Consider the following 19,900-nt stretch of genomic DNA (forward strand, 5'->3'; position numbering starts at 1 on the left):
GGCAGTTGCTCTTCTCACACACTGAATTGCGGTCAGAGGCTCGCTCTGGCCGAGTCGCTCCTTCGTTTTCTTATACTCCGACCATCTATGCCGTGTTAGGCCCATGTTCTTTCCATTTCTTCTCTCCGCCTTCGTCGCCGGCGTTCATGCCGCGCTCCCCTTGATCGCCCGCCAGGCCGCTGACGGCGCCGGCAATGCCAACGCCAACGGCACCGCAGCCGCCAATGCGACCGCCCCCCGAGCGGGCATCCAGAGGCTGTCGCTCTCCAGCGGCAAGACGTGCGTCGCAGGTCATCGTGCGGGAAGCCAGCTGACCGCCCGCGCAGTTCGTACTACACCGAGCTCAAGACGGGCGAGATCACCTTTCGCGTTGCGCTCGACACGGCCTCGTCCGACCTATGGCTCTTCTCTTCGGCATGCGCGAGCGATCAGTGCCAGGCAGTACCGCGATATCCGCTTGGCTACGCCAGCGAGACGTTCACGGCGGTCAACGACAACGAGACCGAATTTCGTGCGGCGTACTCGGACGGGACTGGTGCGCCGACTGCATCCTCCTCATCTTCCTTCTCCTGACATCCTTGCAGCAATTTCAGGGTACATAGCGAGGGAAACGGTCGAGGTGGCCAACTTTTCCGTCCCCGATCAGGCGTTCGGTGCGTCGTGCTCATCTCCGGTTCATTACTACCTGTTGACCACCCATAGGTATGATCACCGATGGTAATGTCAGCATGACGGACGACATCAGCGGCCTTCTGGGTCTTGGTTTCCCCCGCCTATCCACCATCGCGAACAGCAAGGTGGTGAACTGTGCGCCACCCCGTCTCACCACCTTGACCAATCACTAAATATACCCCCAGCAACACCGTTCTTCCCGACACTTGCGCAGCAGGGAAATCTGACCTATCCCTTGTTCGGCTTGAGCTTGACTTACAACAACTCCGGCACGCTGTCACTCGGCGCTGTCGATTCGTCGGTGGTCAAGGACATGTCCGCGGTCGGATGGAACCAGGTCGTCGAGTTTGCGCCAGCCCCGGGCAAGGGTGATGAGTCGAGCTACTTAGAATGGGCGATTCCCATGCACGCCTTCGGCGTCAATGGCACGCAGGTAACGACCAAGCCAAGCTACCCCGACATCACAGCCAACACTTCTCTGGCCCTGTTTGATATGTGAGTCGCCTGGTCCAATTCAAAGTGACCGTTCTGACATGACCTAGCGGGAACAATGGCATTTACGGACCGTTTGAGGACGTGAGTAATAAGGCCAACCCAAGCTGAAGCAGCACTGACAATATTGCAGGTCAAGAACTTGTTCAACATGATTGATAGTGCTAGGCTGGTGGACGAAGGTAAGTAAATGTCCATCATGACAGTACCTCAGACGCTGATGTGCCTCTCAGCTGGTCAATGGGCCATTCCCTGCGACACGGTCGAGCCAATGACTCTTACGTTTGGCGAGCGCAACTATACGCTTCAGCCTTCTGACTACTTGATCGGCCCAACGGCCAACAACCCGAGCCTATGCCTGACGTGGCCGAGAGCGGCCTCCCCTGCAGCCATTGGCATTGACTGGCAAATTGGGCAGCCCTTTCTAAGGACAGTTTACTCGATCTGGAGGTTCGTGCTTTTTCGCAATAATCCTGACTCACTACTCACCGCCTACATCCACAGCTACGGCATCGATGGCGTCGAGCCTCCTTTCATCGGCCTCTACCCGCTTTCGAACGCGACCAACTCGACACAAAATGTCGAGTACCTCTCCTCCTTCTTTTCCTCCATGTCCGCGACCTACGCCACCGAGCTGCCCAATTCGCTCCTCCCCACGCCGACGGACACCATTCAGCCGTACGCGCTCGCCTCAACCGTCACCGCGCCTACAGGCGGCATCGTCACCTCCGGGCTTGCCACGGGCACCTACAGCGCGCTCTTCGGCGACGCGACCGCCCCATGGAACCTCAGCGCGATTCCAACGATCTCTCCCGCGCCAACAGTAACAACCGTGACGCTCACAGACAAGCATGGCGACGTAACCACGTCGACGTCGACCTCGGAGAGCGTGCAGCTGGGCGTGCCGCCGGGTTACAACGCCGCGCGGCGGCACGGCGTGTCGTGGCGCGCGTTTGCTGGGGCGACTGCTGCTGTGGCGCTATACCACTTCTTCGCATGAACGCTGGTCGCCTTTGTTATTTAACCAGCTACCGCCTACCCTCCCTCCCCCACCGCACCGCACCCGAACTTTACGCATCCACCACCGCACCTGGACTTACTTCTCCTATCCTACCTCTCCCTCCTTCCACCCACCTCATCCTACCGCATCCCCTACCTCCATCTCTCCTACCCCTCACCCGCTGCCCTTCGACCTTCCACCAACACAGTCGTGTTTACAGTTATAATCCGCTATTGTCCGTTGCTTATACCGCCGGGTACTTTGTTGGCGCCATCGTGCTCTCCCTGTATTACTACGCATATCGTTGTCGTCGCATCATGGACATTGGACCTTATTGACTTGGAGCTCGTCATGACTTGCGTGCTTATCTGCTCGTCTACACCGATTTCTGGTCTCACTGGGCATGCTCTTGGCCTCGAAGTCTCCCGAATACGGCGCGGGTCTGCCAGAAGTCACTGGCCCCGCTGGGTCCAGGCATGTGGATACGTGTACGCTGTTTATACTCGTAACCAGAAATAGACTCGTCGACGAGACCTGCTGGATGCGATGACGCTGGCGCTACGCGCACGGTAATTTATCAGTACGGTGTGTCCGTGACCCGCACGTACACTATACTGATAATAATACGCCAGGGCAGACAGCGTCAAAGCTCTCCCCAGCGAGCGCCACGGCCGCAGACTAGCTTCTTGCGACTCTGCCGCCGCTTAGATGTGCGACATGAGATCGCGCTTCGCTGCCTCGGTGGTTGGCTGGTGTCGCCCACAGCGTTGGATTTCTGAAGCTCTCCAGCGCTGTCAACAGCCTCGACACGGTATCGGATTAAAGAGATTCACGGGAAACGAGGACAGGCTCGAACACTCGGGGTCCGCGCACTTAGGTTCCATGCGAGAATTGGCTCCGAAGACGATTGTGGCAACCTCCGACATGAGTTGAACCTTCGAGCCACCTTCTTGCACAGCAACCCATGGTTTCTTGGTAGCAGAATGCGCGAGCTGCCTACAGGACGCTCTCGGAATTCTTGCGACTTGCTCAAGGAAAAGTGTAATGCGCTGACTCGAGAAATCCTAGATTTTTCTACGGGCAGTAGGGAGCAGGAAATCGGTCCGCCATGGCCAGGGGGTGTCCGGAGGCCAGAAGACTAAGACCTCGCTGACAGCTCAAGGCAGTCCATGGTTGACCCTGGGGATGTAAGTAGAAGTCATGGGTGATTTTCGTCGTCTCTTGCTTAAGAGCAATGGATCTTCGTGCTTTCCCGATATAGGCATTTACGCGTCGGTCGCACCTCATCCGCTTCTTCTGCGTCAGTAATGCAGCTCTTGGTCGTGCTCGATATTTCCCTTATCGTAGTGGAGTTGGGGTGGTGCATTCTCAGGGCTTGCTCCTACTCTATCGTCGCTGCCGGCAGCCAGGGTCCACGCTGCGAGGGTACTTAAGGCCTGCGAGACGAGGCAATCGATGTTCCTTCCTAAATCAGTTCAGCGTATATCAACCTTACCGCAGCCCAGGTACGTCGAGTTCGTCGTTGTCGTTGTCGTCGTCGAGCGCGCGCTGACCTGCAAAAACAGATCTTCAGCAGCATGGACAACGATTCTTCCACGTACCAACACGTCTACAGCGCCGTCGACGGGAGCTGCTGGACCCCGAATTCTTCGCGAGTATGGTGCACTGGGATGAAGCCGTCGGACCATTCTTCGCGCAAGTCGAGCCATCGCTCCCGCCAACGCAGGGAGCACTGTCAGAACCCGACCTCCCCGCCCCATACGACCGTCCACACGCGATGCACTGCGTCTCAACCGCCTTCAACGCCGACAACAACCCCTCTCCCCACCACGCGCCCGACGTCAAGCTCGTGTCGTCCGACGGCGTCCACTTCTTCGTCAGTTCCGCCCTCCTTCGGCGCGCCTCCAGTAACGAGTTCGCGGGCACGCTGCAGATCGCTGCGTGCGCCACGCAGACCCCGGGTGACGAGCTGCCCTGCGTGTACGTGGCCGACGGCGCGGACGTGCTGAACATCCTCGTCCACGCCGCCTACAGCGTCTCGCCATCGAGCTTCAAGCCGTCGCTCGAGACACTGGAGAGCGCTGTCAGGCGACTGCTCACATACGGCCTGGACCCGCAGACGTACATCCTTCCTGGAACCGTGCTCTTTGAGACCCTGCGGGGCCAAGCGGCACTTGCGCCGATGAAGATCTATGTGCTAGCGTCGGCGTACGACCTCCTCGGACTGGCGCAGGTGGCCTCCGCATATCTGTTGTCCTACCCATTGCATAGCTTGTCGGATCAGGAGGCGAAGGACATGGGGTCGACGTACCTTAAGCGGCTCTTCTTACTTCACCAGAACCGGATACGCATCCTCAAGGAGCTGTTGGATCGGCCCCCGGAGTTCCACGCAGAAACGGCGGACTGCAGGTTCGCCGCGCAGAAAGGCGTCGCGCGTGGTTGGTCGGCGGCCACTCGACGTGTCATGTTAGATGCTGGAGGTAAGCCCCAACATATGTCTTATAAGCCAGGACTGACTGAGCTTTCAGGAATCATCAGTAGCACGCTTCAACACGAGTTGGGCAAGTTTAGAGGAGTCGTACCCTGTCACGAGTGTCAGACGGCCATTGATGCAAGGATCTGGCAAGTCGTCGTTGGCTGGACCATGACGCCTGTGAGTACGCACTCCGACCGCGTCAACAAGCCACTCACCAAAGCTCTCCAGGCTATCATATGATCTCTCCGTCTTTCTCCCCTATCTCTGCGCTGTTCGGGGGCCTTGACTTTCGGTTGCCTGTATTACCTTCGTCGACTCATACCCTCCCAATGTACTTGTATTTTCTTGTAGTGCGTCATCCACATTCGGATAAGGACATGTTTTCCTGGGAGCTAGTGCAGTGGGCGAGATGGACACGTGCGCAGTAACGAGAGAGAAGGACTTGAGCTTCGGGTCGAGCTTCCAGAAACGGATGGTACCGTCCCAAGAGCCTGGACGTATAATGAGTATAGAACAGTATGAAACCACGATGTGGGGACGTACCTGACGCAAAGAGATCGGAGTAATGAAGGCAGGTCCGAGCCCTGATCCAGCGCGGTGTCTGCACCATGCCTTCCGTCTCTGATGGGGTCTCGTGCAAGCCATGAGCTAGGGGCTGCGTGAATATCGGCTTCTTCTTCTGTGTCGACCACAAGCAGATCGAACTAGGGAATGAAATTAGCATTGTCGTTCAGTGACATACACGAACAACTCACCCGCTATCCCCTCTAGTAAGGAAGGTCGTCTCATCAACCATCGCCACACACTCTAAGCTTCCCTCCACCTATCTCGCGTCCTTCTCCTCTTTATGCTTCCGCTTCGCTGCAGCATCCATCTCGTCGTCCACATCCTCGCCCCGAAGGCCGCCTTCGTGAACGTCGCGTATGCGGCTGCGCACGCCACCACGAAAGACGAGCTGCGTCTCCTTCACGATTTCCCAGAAGCGCGCGGTCTTGTCGCGACCACCGACGCTGACGCAGGTTTCGCCGCGTAGGGCATCGAGCAAGAGCACGACGTCTTGATGTCCAAAGAGTGTCTCGACGTAGCCCATCACGTCGGGCGAGAGGTCGTACACCTTCAGCGTGCTGTCAAAGGAGCCGCTGTATAGCTGATGAGAATCTTTGCGGAACGTAAGACACTAGGGAGGGATGAGCTAAAGATCGGCGCAAAGGCAAGACAGAGTGAACGCACCGAGATCGAGTCCTTGTGGCCAAGGTGGCCGATGAAGCTCTTGATCCACTCTCCCGTTTCTGCATCTCAAACGCATACGCGCCTGTCCTTGCCTGCGGAAGCGACGTACTTCCCATCGCTGCTGGAAAGCGAGCGCGAGGACCTCATCCGTATGGCCTGGTAGCGATGCGTCCGGGACTGCCTTGCCCTTTCCCTTGACGTCTGGCCGTACTTTGAATATTGTCTTTTGCTTCGCGCCGTTCTTCAGAACCCACTTTATGATCGAGCCCTCCTTGCCTGCGGTGTACATAAATTCGCCAGACTCGGACGCGACAGCAGATGTGACGGAAAGTCGATGCCCGCGCGTTCGCAGCACTTCTTGTGGTTGTTGGGACAGGTCTCACTGGGATTTCTAAGAATCAAGTAGAAGGCAGCGAAGGGGGAAACGCACAGAGTCTGCGACGAACAGGTGGATCTTGCCCGAGTACTCCAGCACATTCTGCTTCAAGTGCGCCGAGATGAGTTCCATGTCCACATCCGCGGCGTCAAACTCCCCCTCGGCTGCAGGATGTTAGTCAGGTCGAGGGAAACAGTGCATGGCACGCACCTAACCCCTCCTTTACACTCTCAAGGTAGAGCTTCGCTAGTCTTAACTTCTTCTCTGCAGGGGTCTCGCTCTCATCCTCGGACGCGCTCCTCTCCTCGCCATCTGACTGCCTCAAGTCCAGATCATCAATATTCCCCTCATCGTCCGTCGATCGGAATCGAGCTCCTCGTCGTTCCGCTTTGCCTTCTTCAAAGGCTGCTTGCTCGAGGATGACGGCTCGCGCCCCTTCTTTTCGGCAAACTTCTTCGACTTGCCCGACGCATCGGGGACGGATCCGGAGCGCTTGCGCTTGCGCGTCTTGTTCGAGACGAAGAAGGCGTCGGGCATGCTGGCGAGCGCGTTTACGAGCAGAGAACAATGCGCGAGTCGATTAAGAAAATTGGGAAGAGCCTCCGGCTGCACAATGATCGCTGAGTAGTCTGGGAAGGGCAACGCTTAACATATGACGCGACGAATCGTGCGAATAAAATGTCAGGATTTTGATGACGGCGATCACCGAGATGGACCCGACGATTTGTTCCTTGTCCCGAAACGGCAACCACGAGCGCGCTCGCCACCGCCATCTCTATACTATACCATCCTATACCTCACAATGGAGCCCAATGAAGAGATTTTGGATACGCGACACTATGCCCCTTCAATCTCGCCCCCACTGAGCAATCCACCGCGGTCTCACTACCATCTCTCATCTCATCTAAGCGGCGACGTAGAGATGTCGGACGCTCCGCCTCACTTCGCGAGTCAAACGACCCATATGCCGTATCCCACACACTATGGCTATGGCTCGGCGTACCCCCTACCTCCTCATGACCATGGGTTTCCCCCACCTGACCCGTACTCCCCCATGTTCCCGCCTACACCTGTCTCGCATGCGACTCTTCATCGCGGTCAAGATCACGGACATCGCACAACCTATGGCCAACCGGGGGCAGTCGGGTACGGCGAGGAAGCTGCTCAGTCGTTTCCGATGGCAGATATGTCCACGCCTATTCAGACATTCGACATACCAACTGATGACCGGCAACGGGACTTCGTGTCTGTGCGGAACAGCTGGGAGGCGAAGTTTGCGGCTGGGCTATTCGAGCATCTTGTTCCGGTCCTGCCAAGCTCAGCGGACGCGCCCTTCGCGAGCTACGCAAGCGACCAAGAGAAGCTGGCCGTTGTCTGTAGGTGCATCAAGCGCGCGGGATTCTCCCTCGGGAAATTCCTCGCTGCTTTGTTCGCCGACGTGTCGCATCCAAATCACCCCGAAATCAGCAATGCTCTCAGTTACTTCCTCCATAGCCGGTCGCCTGATGCGCGCGAGCACCCCGTGTCAATTATCAAGCTCATCTACCACCACAAGAGCACCCGGCGCGAAGGTGGTCGCCGCATCCCACCACCCACATTCCACATCCCTCGCTACGCTCTACCGCCTTCGCAGCGCCTTCGCCCTCAACTCACACATGCACCTCATCCGACGCAGCACAACGCGATTCTCGACTGGGCAGTCGCGCTTGTTCTCGCGCGAGTGGATGAGGAGGCGAACAGCCTGCTGTCATCCGAGGGCTCGATGTTCCTGCGCAAGAAATCCATCGGGTCCATTACCTGGGACTTGCTTCGCAGCTGGGACATGACGCGAGCGCAGGAGGAGGTTGCCAACACGGCCCCGGTCTTGTTTGCGATTATGGCAACAGCAGCAACAAGCAAGACCGTACGGTTGAATTGCGATATCACTGCGAGCCCGCCCGAGGATGTGGAGATGGAGGAAGAGACCAGTGAGGATGGTTGGGATGATACTCAATCGGATGAGTCCGAGATGCAGGGTGATCGCGCTTCACGTACGATGGGAGACAGTGCGGGTGCGGGTGCAAGCACACCGCGCCACCGTCGCGATACAGCGCCTGGGGTACCGCCTGGGATGCAGCGCGATCCGTGGCAGGTACGCCTCTTTGCTCACTTCACGAGCACCCTCTAACTTCTCAATAGGCTGTCACCCTCTTCATCATTGTCATGCTACGCCTGCGCAATCAATATGCCCTCGTTTTCGCGACCATCTTTGGCATTTACTGCTTCGCTTGTGGTGCCAACCGTGATCTCATCCAGCTGCTATGTTGCCTCGGCATCTCGATCTCTTATCCGACGGTTCTCGCGACCTTGAGTGTGCTGGCGCAAGACAAGCTTTCTCACCTTCGCTCTCTCGCCGCCGCTGCAGAAAATCGACCCCCTACCTTTCAAATCGTCTATGATAACGTCAACAAAATCAAGCGTGCGTGGCAGCAGACGGCAACGAACGTTGGGGAGATGCTGTGCGGCACAGCTGCGACTCTGATTGAGCTTGAGGATGTCAAGCCTGGCGCGCTCGAAGCAGACCACCTGCTGAAGAATATTGCAGATGATGCGCGCACGAAGCTTTCCGGCCAAGATCTCATTGACGATCTCGATGGGGCGCATCTGGCTGGAATTGGAGCTGGCCATATTCTGCGTGAATGGGTCCAATATGTCCCGTCCCTCGCTCGTTTCTCTTCGGACGTCGAGCAGCTCTTCCGCGAGACTCACGCGAAGCGCCGCCTACGCCTACGCAAATCGAAGATCTATCCGATGCAGACATCGGGTATCAACGAGGCGACAACTGTCGGCACTGTTCAGCTACTGCGGAACCTGCTCCTCGAGCAGCTTGCCATGGCCAAGTCGTCATTCAAGTGGTTGATGATGGTCGGAGGCGATCTCTTGACCGTTGATCGCCAGCGCAAGGTCAAGCTCTACACCATGAAAGCCAACACACCCTTCGAGCGATATGAATGGCTTGTACCTACCGTGCAGCTATGGCACCTGAAATGGAACTGGATGAAGTGTATCTTCCGCATGCACTGGACGGACGCCAACGAGGAGACCGGGAAGAGTGTATTTGGATTGCGTTCAGATTGTAATCGGATTAAGCGCGGTGCTTTCAACCCGAAGGTATGCGACTTCTATCCCGGGCATGCGATCTTGCAAGATCGCTTTTCGGCCATGGCGCTTGAGATCCTCAGGTACGTGGGGCTTGCGTATCAGCGGCTCTTTGACTGATCACCGTGCCAGGCTCATTTGCGAAGAGAAAACACGAAGAACAGCGGTGGACAGGCCTCTGATTGATGCGCTTGACCGGTACTTTGCGCCTGGAGGTGTGAAAGAGGACATCACATTTCATGAGCTACTGGAGTGGGCGCAGATCGCGTATCGCCGCTACATGACCAGCTCCGCGTATACCGATGCTTTGGGCATAGTCGAGCGATCGCAGACTATATACAACGACCCGGAATCTGTCGAGTGCGTGGAGGAGGAACTTTCCGACGTTGAGGAAGCATCCAGTTAGTATTTACATCAATCTATGTCCTTCGAGCCTCATATCTGCACAGAAAGCGCACCTGCGGCGTCATCCACGAAGCGTACTGCAACTGCAGACCAACCTGATGCGGATCGCCACCTAGCGAACTCGATCAACTTCCTCCGAGTCACCCTATGGTATCTCGAGATGTGCCTCGCCACTGCGGAAGGAGATATTGGACGTGTATTCGAGATTATCAAGGTGCGCTTTCGCCGATTTTCTGTACTCGGAGCTAATCTACATACAGTTCCTCCGCTTCTCCTTCTGGGGTGCCGGTGCTACAAGCTACGGGAACGAGCTCCTCGAAATGGCGTGCAACTTTATGGCTGAGTTTCCGGATGATCTTCGCGACGCAATACTGGATAACTATCTTGTAAATCCATCTGGACAGCCCGGCCGTTGGTTCGAGCTCGACTTACTGCAGGAGCACTTCAACTTCTGGATTAAGCGGCTCTTCAACTCAAAGACCATCTCATTTGATGCTCAGCATCTCTCGCAAAGGGTCGCGCTCAATATACAGGGTCTTGGTGATCTGCGCTCGAGTATACCTCGCGCGTTCGGGATCAAGCGCTCACCCTTCACCCACACTGACCCGAGCAAAATCAGCGATATCAACACACTTGGGGCTTACTACCGCAGATCTCGCACCTTAACCTTTGTGAAGGGCCGCGCGCAGGAGCAGAAGCTCACCCTCGATGAGTTCAGTGCCGGGATCAATATAGTGGTGCACAAGGGGAAGTTTGCGGAATATGTAGAGCGCACTTCTCTCAAGGGCGGCGCTGGGGTAATGGATGATATGGCTCGCGCAGCAGAGCAGTCTGTACTGGAGGACGACATGCCCTTACAGCCGTCATTGCCAGCAAATCCCATTATATTCACTTCGGGGGCTGGATTGACTACTTCGGAGTTTGTAGGGGATCAAATAACAGTATAGCATTGATATGTGGTTGATCAAGGAAGCACTTCTGCCTGTTCCGCGCTTGACAACCTTTGTAGAAGCACGACAGACGAATCACGGAAAGTTGAACTGACGATCACATGCCTGCCACGTGATAAGCTTGAACGTCGGGAAATGACATCATCGTTTCCCGAAGTTCAGGACACTCACCGCGAACGTTGTCACGGTTGTGCCCGCGGTCAGCGCTGACAAATGACGATGTTATCGGAGACTCAGAAGTAAAGTGGTATAGTACCAGAGCTGTAGTGAGTGCTAGTAGCAAGTGAAGTATAGTAAGTAAATTAGGATGATTAAAAACGGGTGTACGTTCGAGTATAAACTGTTCTCGAGGATTGTCATGGCCCCCTACATCTCACCACTCCTGCTCACAATGAACCGCGCGTCGTTGTTCTCCTTGTCTCCGACCGCAGTCACGAGCTTGCGTGCCTTGACAGGCCGAGGTTTTGGCCGGCTGGAAGCAGGGCGCTTCTTGGGCACCAGCGGTGAGCGAGCGGTGTCATCTCGTGACGCCTGAGGCAATGCAGGGCCAGGTGTAGGTGCAAGGTCGCCTACGCCCTCAATGCAATTACTGTCCTGATCCATTTGACGTGGTCGCTCTTTTGTCTTGGCCACCTTGTCTGCCTCCTTGACCATATCAAGTTTGGCACGAAGTTGCGTGAGTTCCTCAGGTGTCGGCTCGTCCAGCTCATTTCTGCGTATCAGTAAGTATCGCTAGAGATGGGGAAGTAAGAAAGAAGCTCTCACTTTACGAAAAACTCGACGAGGACGTCCATGAACTCCGCCTTCAATTTCAAGCCGGTCGTGTCGATATTGTGTTCTCGACAGAGATGTACAAGTATATCCAGGCGCATCTTCGTGCTACATAATAAAGACGTGAGCAGGCAGACAACATAGGGCAAAACTCGTGCTTACAGCTTGATGGAAGCCTTCTCTGTGGACTCCTTGATGATAGCAGTGTAGCCAGCCATCGCTTCTTGCAGAATCTTGAGCAGCGGTGGCGCGTACTTGTCAAAATCGGGCCAGCCCTGCGGCATGATGCTATTTACCACACGACGGAAGCGCTCCAAGGTTGTACAAAGGTGGGCCCTGTCCGGTAAGGCATCGAAGAGCGATGATGGAAGGACAGAGGTAGGGGGAAGGTGCGCCATAGCCTCCGTACGGATATGCTTGACAAAGTACTGAACTCCCCACCGGTTGAGAACGAAGGCAAGGGACCTCTGCATTGCGGGATGGCGGGATAGCGAGCGGTATGTATTGTCGGAACGCAAGTCTTCGCCGCTTGGATCGCGCGGCGCGTTGAGAATGCGGTCCCAGTTCTCCATATCCGCGCGCTCACGAGCAAGGAGGGTGTCCATCTCGGGGTCGTCAACATGGACATTACAGCAGCGGGGGCGCTCAATGAAGGGCTCGTTGTTGAGCTTGCAGTTCAGAGCGCGGGGGCAAACGATGTCGGAGTCCTTGTCCTGGTATCCATCTGTCCGCCCTGCGTTCAGGAAGCGCAGTAAGTCTGGCGGCAACTTCGCGCGTCTTGCGCGATCCTCCTGCTGCTGCTTCGTTTTCACTTCCTCGTCTGGTATAATCTTCGTCCATTGAGGCGCCAGGATAATGGCGCGCGCCGCAAGGTCGCCCCGGATCCTCCCAAGCTGCTGCATCAGCGTGTTGAATGATCCACTTGTCGTGTCGGCCAGAACAACACGCGGGATCCCGTGTACGTTCATTCCGAAAGTCACGGCGTCTGTTGCGATGAGAATACGAAGGGGCGAGGAAGGATCCACAAGGTCGCGCAGAGCCGCAGCCTTGTAATCCGGTGAGAAAATCGAGCCGTAAAGCTTGACGATTTTTTCACGATTTGGGACGTTTGGGGGGATGAGATAGTCAAGCGCGCGCATGGCGGATTGTCCTTGAGCGAAGGTACTGAAGAAGACGATGGTGGGCTCGACTTCGGAGGCGGAGTGCATGAGAGGAGGAATGAGGAAGCTCAGGTCGAGGTGCTGGCGGTTGGATGAGGGGTACTGGAGGAACCGGATGTCGTACATGATATTCGGGCGGTCAACGGGATAACGCGCGCGAACGTACTTCCCCGGCTTCAGCGTGAGCTTGTGCGCTACTAACGCCTCCTGCGCGACCGTGAGAGAGCCTGTGGCGAGTGCCCAGACAGCATCTGGATCCAGGACATCTCGCATCGGCGAAATGAGGTTGTATGTCTTGAAGAACGGCCCAGTTTGCAGATCATCCACGAGATGTGCTTCGTCAATAGACACGAACTTGATGGCGCGCTTGAAGTTCGCGTCCTTGAGGAGGCCCCGGAAGCGCGCACCCAGGAACATCTGAGGCGTCATGAAGACGACGCGCGTGCCCTTCCTGGCCTGAAGCTCTCGAAAGAGGTCCCGACCCTCTGCCTCCGCGCATCGCAACGTGTCCTCGTTAATGGCGAATGCATCGAGAGCCGTCGGTGTGGATAGCGCCTACCATCTATCAGTCAAAAGCGCTTCATTTCTAGAATTGACAACTGACCTGTTGCTCGACGAGGGCCTTTGTTGGCGCGATGTACACACATATCGCATTTTCGCCGAGTTCACAGGCTGCTGCTGCACCGGCAAGAAGCACGACAGTCTTCCCACTTCCAGTAGCAGTGATAAGAAGGACATCTTGTCCTTGTATGACCTGCCGAGCGCGTTCGAGCTGAAAGTCGCGCACAGAAGCAAGAGCGAAGTATTTTGAGAGCGTCTTTTCGACCCATTGAGGTGATTTGTTGATGGATGAACGAGTGGAATTATCGGTCTCATACGAGACTGTAGGATTATGCGACATTATGTAGAATGCGCCTAAGGGCAAGAGGACCCCATAGGAATAGGGATACAAGGAGGGAACAAGCGCGCGGAACGCGGGCGCGAACGATCACATTCCTGCCTGTTTGGGACAATCCCACACTGCTGGGTCTCTTTCGGTGATCTCCGCGGTCAGGAAAGTGACAGATTACTTCCCACGAATCGTCGCGTCATATGCTAACCGTTGCCTTGATCAGACTCTTCTCACTTGACCTTTCCCCCCGTCGTCTTGTGAGAAGAGGCTGACCCGTGAGACTAATCGCTGAGTGTCATCCGGAGGTTCCGCGGTCGAACCACGGTACCTCGAGTATCGGAGAGGTGCTGACTAGGATTGCAACTGCGAGTGACTTTGCTTGCCCCCCGAGGGCATGATCAACAAGGACATGACTGCCATGACTAGGCAATCCAGTTTCTCTGCGGGGGTTGCTTGAACCTGGGCACCAGACTGCGAAGAAAACATATCTTTAAATGAAGGGACATGCAGTATATATTCACAAAATTCCTCAGTCTCCCGAGTCTGGATCTGTATCACTTGCAGGATCTAGCAGCTTGATATGAACTTTGAGAGACGTCGGGCAAAGGAGAAAGGGATGTTCATTCTGCGGCATTTGCCGAGTATGGCCGGTTACACCGACCGGCCCGGTGTTCTCAATCACAGTGCACCAACATGTTCAGAATCAGAAGCTACTCAGACGAAAGTATCCTTCTTGTCTCCTGTCACCATGGTCCTCCACTCACGCTCGTACGTCTTTGACGCTCGCCCGGACTACCCCTTGCTGGTCTCCGTCAAGCGCTACTGGGATCCGAAAACATCATCGGACGCGCCGGACACGCTCACCCTCGTCTGGACTCACGCGACGGGCTTCCACAATGAGATTTCCGAGCCCGCAATGGAGGATCTGTACGCGTTACCTGGCCTTAAGATACACGACATGTGGGCTATCGAGTGCCCAAACCACGGCGCGTCGGCCGCATTAAACGAGCGCGAGCTGCAGTTTGGCTACGAGCCTATGTGTACGTACCTTCACCTTGTCAGTCGAAGAAGCTCTGACGCACATACACATACTTTCAGTTGGCTGGAGTGAATACGCGCGCTCAGTGCATCTGGTCCTGACAGGTCAGGGTAAGGGCATCGACGTCGATTTTAGCCAGCGCCGCCTCGCCGGTATCGGGCAGTCGATGGGTGCAGTAGCGCTTGAGCTGTCACTCACGTATACGCCGCGTGTGGTCTACGATTCTCTCATACTGGTCGAACCGATGGTCATGAACCGCGAAGCCGCGGCTGGCCCTCATCATTTCTTGGTCAACAGCGCACGCAACCGACGTGATATTTGGCCGAGCAAGCCTGAAGCGTACACCCTCTTGAAGAGTCGCAGCTGGAAGACCTGGGACGATAGAGTCGTGCGACTGTTTGTGGTACGCAATCTTATACCTGCAAGCCATCCGTGATGACTTAGTCTAAGCGGCGTAGGAGCACGGTCTGCGTAGTCTGCCCACGCTCGAGTACCCGGACAAGACTGAAGGCGTCACTTTGGCATGCGTGAAGAGGCAGGAGGCTGTAAGAGATACTTAGACTCTCATAAGCTCGTAAGATCTCATTCACACCTGCGATTCAGGCGACCTACGAAGATCCTCTCGGCGTCTCTCGTGCATACGGTTTCTTGAAGCACGGCGTCAAACGTGTTCCGACGCACATAATCTACGGGGCCGTGGACGACTATCTGTAAGTCCCCGATTCTTCGCTCTGCTACTGTCACCTCTGTGAGTTTTTTTCTTACAATGAGCGGAAGACCTGCCTTCGTCAAGGACGACGTGATCAACAACGCGATAGGCGGTGTGCAGTACCTTGCCTCATTGTCTCGCGTTGAGAATGCCGGACATCTCGTACGTAAAGCGCTTCTGCGTACACAGCCAACGCATGCTCAAGTTGTTCTCAGGTGGTGCAAACGAGTCCACAAGAATTAGCGGGGGCGATACACCGATGTCTCCAGTCGCAAGCGAAGAAATCAAAGTTATGATAGGATATTCGGCAGATGACTTAAAGATCTTTGGCTTACCCAATGATACGAGTAATGGAGCGCTCGCTCAATGGCCGTAGCGCTTGTAAGGAGGATCACTCCACGTTGATATATTGGCTGTTCTTTCGCCCTCCCGTATCGAGATGGCCGAGTGGTCTAAGGCGCTGAGTTTGGGCTCGGCCAAGAAGTCGTCCAATGTCTGTGAGACGATGACCAAATGTATGGGCGGTATACTGTAAAAAAACCTCGAAACGAATTAACGACGTAAGTCCCCCGATGTGTTCGAAAACGACGCACGGTATTGGCGAGTTCACTCAGTTTACGCATGCGATCAAGGCTCACGATGCATAAGTCCATCGTCCTCAGCTTATCCTTGTGGCGAGGCACGACCGGCCGCGGCAGCTGGTGGGCGGTCCAACGAGCGGCAAGTTCCTCGAGCCCCACGTGACATATTGAACTTTGGTCGCTGGGGATTACTTCGACCGTGAGGGCCGTCGTCAGGTATTGATCCACCCTAGGATTAGTATTGACGTTCCGCAAGGGGGTAGAGGGGGGTGATAGAACAAGGTGCCCGCGGCATGGTGTCGAGCAGAAATGCAAGGTTCGGGGACCGTGACCGTGACCAGTAGTGTATGGGCGGTATAGTGTGCAAAAACCTCAAACGAGGTACTTCAACACCTGCCGCCGCTGAGCCTCGAAATCGACGCACGACTTTGATGAACTTGCGAAAGCGACGCACGCGATCGAGCTATGCCGTGATTGCAGCTCCCAGTGCTCGGTTCCACATCGGAGTGAAAGGGCGATGAGGGAAGGGGTGGCGTGGCTTGGACGGCCCGAACTCGGGGTTCCCCGACCTGCTATTAAGCGCCCGGCGCTAAAGCCGGCAAGCTCTTTCGTGACCTAGCCGACCGATGTATGGGTGTGTACATGGCTTGTAAGCGATTTTATATTCGTTCTGTGGCTGAATTGAAGGCCTACGGTGAATTTCCAGCCGTTTTTTCCCGGCGTGGAGGCGCTCGCTAAGGGACGGAGGATAAGGCCGCGCCGCCTAATGACTCCGTCCATTCCAGTCCATCACGCCTCGCTTGCCTCTGTACAAGCCATGTTAAGAAATGCATATGCTTTATCAAATCCTCTGAAACCCTTCTTCTCTCGGTGAGCTTGGTTGTCCTCGACAAGGTCAACCGGGGGCGCCTTGAGCTGCTTGTCCTCATTTCCACCCGAGATCCCTATGCTCAGCAGGCACAATGCGGCCTACCCCGCTGAAAATAGCAGCCGTGCAATGCGCGCGCCTCTGCCGATCGTGGTGCTGGGGGTAAGGCTGACGTGGTGTAGGCCACTCGAGAATATGAGTGCGGACCCAACGTCAGCACGGACTCGGACATTGCTCTTCAGTCATATATCTTAAGTCGCACCCACGCAGCCCACCGATACTACATATCTCCGGCTCATCAGGGCGACTAATTACTAGCCTGAGAACGAATATTCTGCCGAGCATAACGAAGTTCAACTGACCCACGTGAGCGCGGGAGTACGCCCGGCAACAGCCGAACTCGCCAGGCTCAACGCAACCGCGACGTCCAAGTTCCCCTTCCGCCGGGTGTTCTGCCTGGCGAGAGCTTACTCGACAGGTAAGCACGCACTCTCGCTCAATCATCTGCGTCAATCTCACTAGTTCGTCAAGCTCATGCGTCGTTTTAAACCCCGGCGGCGACGTGCGTCGAAATACCTCGTTTGAGGTTTTTGCACACTATACCGCCCATAGTAGTGTGATGGGTCTAGCTTTCCGTCCATCGCTCGCTGTCCCCTATTAGAAGTGGCACGGTGCGCAGCCCTGGTTCGCCCTTGCGAGCCGATACGTGAGAAGGGAGGTGCTCCTGGCACAGGAAGGGCGACCTCACCATGGAAAACTGAGCTCTTGTTATAATCAGCATAGAATTCACAGCTGTCCGGTCCCTGCGGACTACACATCCCCGCCGCCTGCTACTGCCAAGGTCACCCCCGACACGGGGACAGTATTATCACGGCGCTCGGTTGTGAGAAGCACTTCGATCGTATGCATCGATTGACCGGACTCACCGACAATGTGCGTCGATTTGCATCGAACTCGGGGACTTGTGTCGTTAATTCGCCTTCGAGGTTTTTGCACAGTACACCTCCCATAGGCGCCTATACGCGTAGCCCACGATCTTGAGTGAGTATTGGAGGAAGAGGACGTCCAAGCAGTAACTCGCTCTAGAGTACACAGAATTTCGTAATCAAACGTCGTGGACGCCATCCGCCCTGCAAAGCCCAATGCTACGACGGGCTGACCGGCCTCGAAGCCACCCATTAACAAGCGTGGCATCCAGGAGGATCATGCGTGCTCGCCCCTGCAGCAAGGCGAAAGCGCCGACGATGACCAGCCTCGCCAGTATGGAAAAATACGATTTGCCTACCTTCTATATACGGACATTGACGCCTGCGACCGTCTTCGCATTGGTCATGTAGGACCGCCTCTGCTCCGTCTCCCATGCAGCATTCGGATAGCCTTGCCTAGCTCCCTTATCATGGGTCTTTGGTGGAGCCGCCGCCTGCTAAGATTATCACTCCAGGAGGTAGCCGAGCACAGGCAGTATTGTACTTAAAGCCCTGCGGTGGGAGCTTTCCCCAGTTCTTTCCTTTATTGGTTTGCTGCATATCAACCGTTGCCAGCGCCCTGTGCGTCACGCCCGTCATCCTGCTCACCTTTGCGCTGACCGACCTCCCACAGACCGACCGCCTCGAATGATCATGGAAGACAACATGTATTGTGACTCGTACGACTGCAACGCTGGCTGCGAGGAGCAGTTCGAGCCACAGGCGCTCGAGTTGCAGTCTTTCGAGCCCGAATTTTTTTCGAGCGTGGCTCACTGGGACGATTACGGCGTCGTTGGACCATCGCTATCCCCAGAGGATCCACCCCAGACGGCCCCTCCGAGCGCTCTGCAAAGTCCGGATCCCCCCGCCTCGTCAGCGATGTACTGTGTGTCTACCGCATTCAACGACAAGACCAGTCCCGCCTCCTCCCCAGCCCCCGACTTCCAGCTCGTCACGTCCGACGCGGTCCACTTCTTCGTCAACAGCAGCGTCCTCCATCGCGCCTCATGCAATGACTTCGCAGGCACACTCCAGGAAGCTTCGGGCTCTCCTGACCCCAACGACGGGCAGCCGATCCGCGTGTATGTGGACGACAATGGAGATGTGCTGAATATGTTGCTGCACATCGCCTACGGCGCGTCGCCATCTAAGTTCAAGCTGTCCTTTGACACGCTGGCGGATACTGTCCGACGCCTGTCCACGTACGGCATGGACCCCACGTCCTACGTCGCCCCAGGCACCGTGCTCTTCGAGTCCCTGCGCCAGCAGGCTGCACTTGCCCCTCTCAAGGTGTACTGCCTCGCCGCCGCGCACGACCTCCTCGCGCTGGCGCAGGTGGCCTCCGCGTACCTGCTCTCCTTGCCCCTACATCGTGTCCCGGACGAGAACGCCGCCGAGATGGGCTCAGTGTACTTCAAGAAGTTGTTGATGCTGCATCACGGCCGGATGGACAAATTGAAGGAGCTGCTCCAGGTGCCGCCGACGTTTCACGCGGAGACGGGGGAGTGCAGTTTCGCGACGCAGAAGATCCTGACGCGTGAGTGGTCGGCGACTGTGAACGAGATTTTGGTGGATGGCCATCCAGGTACGCTGTTACGCGTTATGTAATTTGCATTCGACGCTGATATCGTGCCAAGGCATCATCGCTAGCGTACTGCAACAAAAACTTGGGAAGCTGAAAGAACACATGGACTGCCCTCGTTGCAGCAACGCGATAGAGGCAAGAGTCTGGCAAATCGTCGTTGGATGGACCATGGTGAATGTGAGTAGGATTCACTTCTTCTTCCTGATGACCTCTCACTTACGAGTATCCATTCTCAAGGCGACTGTCTAAACGCGATCTGTTCCTAATTTCTTTTTAGGTGTTTTAGGGCTTTTGGTCGTCATTTCCTCTAAGTCTGTTGTCTTCATATATTAGTCTCTGTATCGAGTGTCCATACATGCATATCGTCATTCCAATCCTCCCTAGCTTCATGCCTTCTGTTCAACATCGCAACGCAGGACTCATGCTGGTTCTTACGCGCTGCTGGAGGGACTCAAAGTAGATCCGCCACATGCGCGTCCGAGCGGTCGCGCAGAGATTCTCGTGAAGAGACTTGGCATGCCTGACCTTTCAAGCAGTAGAGCAGGTGTTCAAAGGGACTGCCGGTGTTAGCCTTGTCGCGGCACCCAGTAG

The 19,900-nt window shown here is 55.9% G+C and overlaps 7 protein-coding genes across 7 annotated transcripts; 5 read left to right on the plus strand and 2 right to left on the minus strand.

The window, feature by feature from the left end:
• Positions 1–103: 103 nt before the first annotated feature.
• On the plus strand, positions 104–2,164 carry SCHCODRAFT_02669854 (acid protease; the record flags this gene model as incomplete). Its single annotated transcript, XM_003030366.2, has 9 exons — positions 104–279; positions 327–535; positions 585–653; positions 703–807; positions 858–1,167; positions 1,215–1,248; positions 1,298–1,346; positions 1,398–1,614; positions 1,669–2,164. 9 exons carry the CDS (start codon positions 104–106, stop codon positions 2,162–2,164), a joined length of 1,665 nt encoding a protein of 554 aa, XP_003030412.1.
• Positions 2,165–3,728: 1,564 nt separating this feature from the next.
• SCHCODRAFT_02750457 (uncharacterized protein) lies at positions 3,729–4,937 on the plus strand. Its single transcript, XM_050347241.1, has 3 exons — positions 3,729–4,644; positions 4,693–4,817; positions 4,869–4,937. The coding sequence occupies exons 1-3, from the start codon at positions 3,822–3,824 to the stop codon at positions 4,878–4,880; spliced, it is 960 nt and encodes a 319-aa protein (XP_050199361.1). The 5' UTR covers positions 3,729–3,821; the 3' UTR covers positions 4,881–4,937.
• SCHCODRAFT_02632746 (WD40 repeat-like protein) lies at positions 4,873–6,817 on the minus strand (the record flags this gene model as incomplete). Its single annotated transcript, XM_050345730.1, has 11 exons — positions 6,671–6,817; positions 6,457–6,566; positions 6,297–6,410; positions 6,013–6,248; positions 5,949–5,978; positions 5,871–5,918; positions 5,527–5,817; positions 5,396–5,463; positions 5,184–5,344; positions 5,018–5,131; positions 4,873–4,937 (listed from the first exon to the last, which is right to left on the minus strand). Exons 1-11 carry the CDS (start codon positions 6,781–6,783, stop codon positions 4,873–4,875), a joined length of 1,350 nt encoding a protein of 449 aa, XP_050199362.1. The 5' UTR covers positions 6,784–6,817.
• A 202-nt stretch (positions 6,818–7,019) lies between these two features.
• On the plus strand, positions 7,020–10,759 carry SCHCODRAFT_02547934 (uncharacterized protein). The gene is made up of 5 exons (XM_050343650.1): positions 7,020–8,377; positions 8,425–9,467; positions 9,517–9,785; positions 9,834–10,003; positions 10,050–10,759. The coding sequence occupies exons 1-5, from the start codon at positions 7,049–7,051 to the stop codon at positions 10,734–10,736; spliced, it is 3,498 nt and encodes a 1,165-aa protein (XP_050199363.1). The 5' UTR covers positions 7,020–7,048; the 3' UTR covers positions 10,737–10,759.
• A 241-nt stretch (positions 10,760–11,000) lies between these two features.
• On the minus strand, positions 11,001–13,571 carry SCHCODRAFT_02750460 (P-loop containing nucleoside triphosphate hydrolase protein; the record flags this gene model as incomplete). The annotated part of the gene is made up of 4 exons (XM_003029954.2): positions 11,001–11,451; positions 11,505–11,618; positions 11,673–13,225; positions 13,275–13,571. The coding sequence occupies 4 exons, from the start codon at positions 13,569–13,571 to the stop codon at positions 11,106–11,108; spliced, it is 2,310 nt and encodes a 769-aa protein (XP_003030000.2). The 3' UTR covers positions 11,001–11,105.
• Positions 13,572–14,294: 723 nt separating this feature from the next.
• Positions 14,295–15,735, plus strand: SCHCODRAFT_02632752 (uncharacterized protein). Its single transcript, XM_003030363.3, has 6 exons — positions 14,295–14,602; positions 14,661–15,004; positions 15,060–15,146; positions 15,205–15,311; positions 15,379–15,472; positions 15,526–15,735. Exons 1-6 carry the CDS (start codon positions 14,311–14,313, stop codon positions 15,604–15,606), a joined length of 1,005 nt encoding a protein of 334 aa, XP_003030409.1. The 5' UTR covers positions 14,295–14,310; the 3' UTR covers positions 15,607–15,735.
• A 2,473-nt stretch (positions 15,736–18,208) lies between these two features.
• Positions 18,209–19,595, plus strand: SCHCODRAFT_02352658 (uncharacterized protein). The gene is made up of 4 exons (XM_003030362.3): positions 18,209–18,306; positions 18,359–19,309; positions 19,362–19,486; positions 19,547–19,595. The coding sequence occupies exons 2-4, from the start codon at positions 18,373–18,375 to the stop codon at positions 19,556–19,558; spliced, it is 1,074 nt and encodes a 357-aa protein (XP_003030408.1). The 5' UTR covers positions 18,209–18,306; positions 18,359–18,372; the 3' UTR covers positions 19,559–19,595.
• The last annotated feature ends 305 nt before the right edge of the window (positions 19,596–19,900 follow it).

Source organism: Schizophyllum commune (genome assembly GCF_000143185.2).
Source record: "Schizophyllum commune H4-8 unplaced genomic scaffold SCHCOscaffold_8, whole genome shotgun sequence".
Taxonomy (NCBI): Eukaryota; Fungi; Basidiomycota; class Agaricomycetes; order Agaricales; family Schizophyllaceae; genus Schizophyllum; species Schizophyllum commune.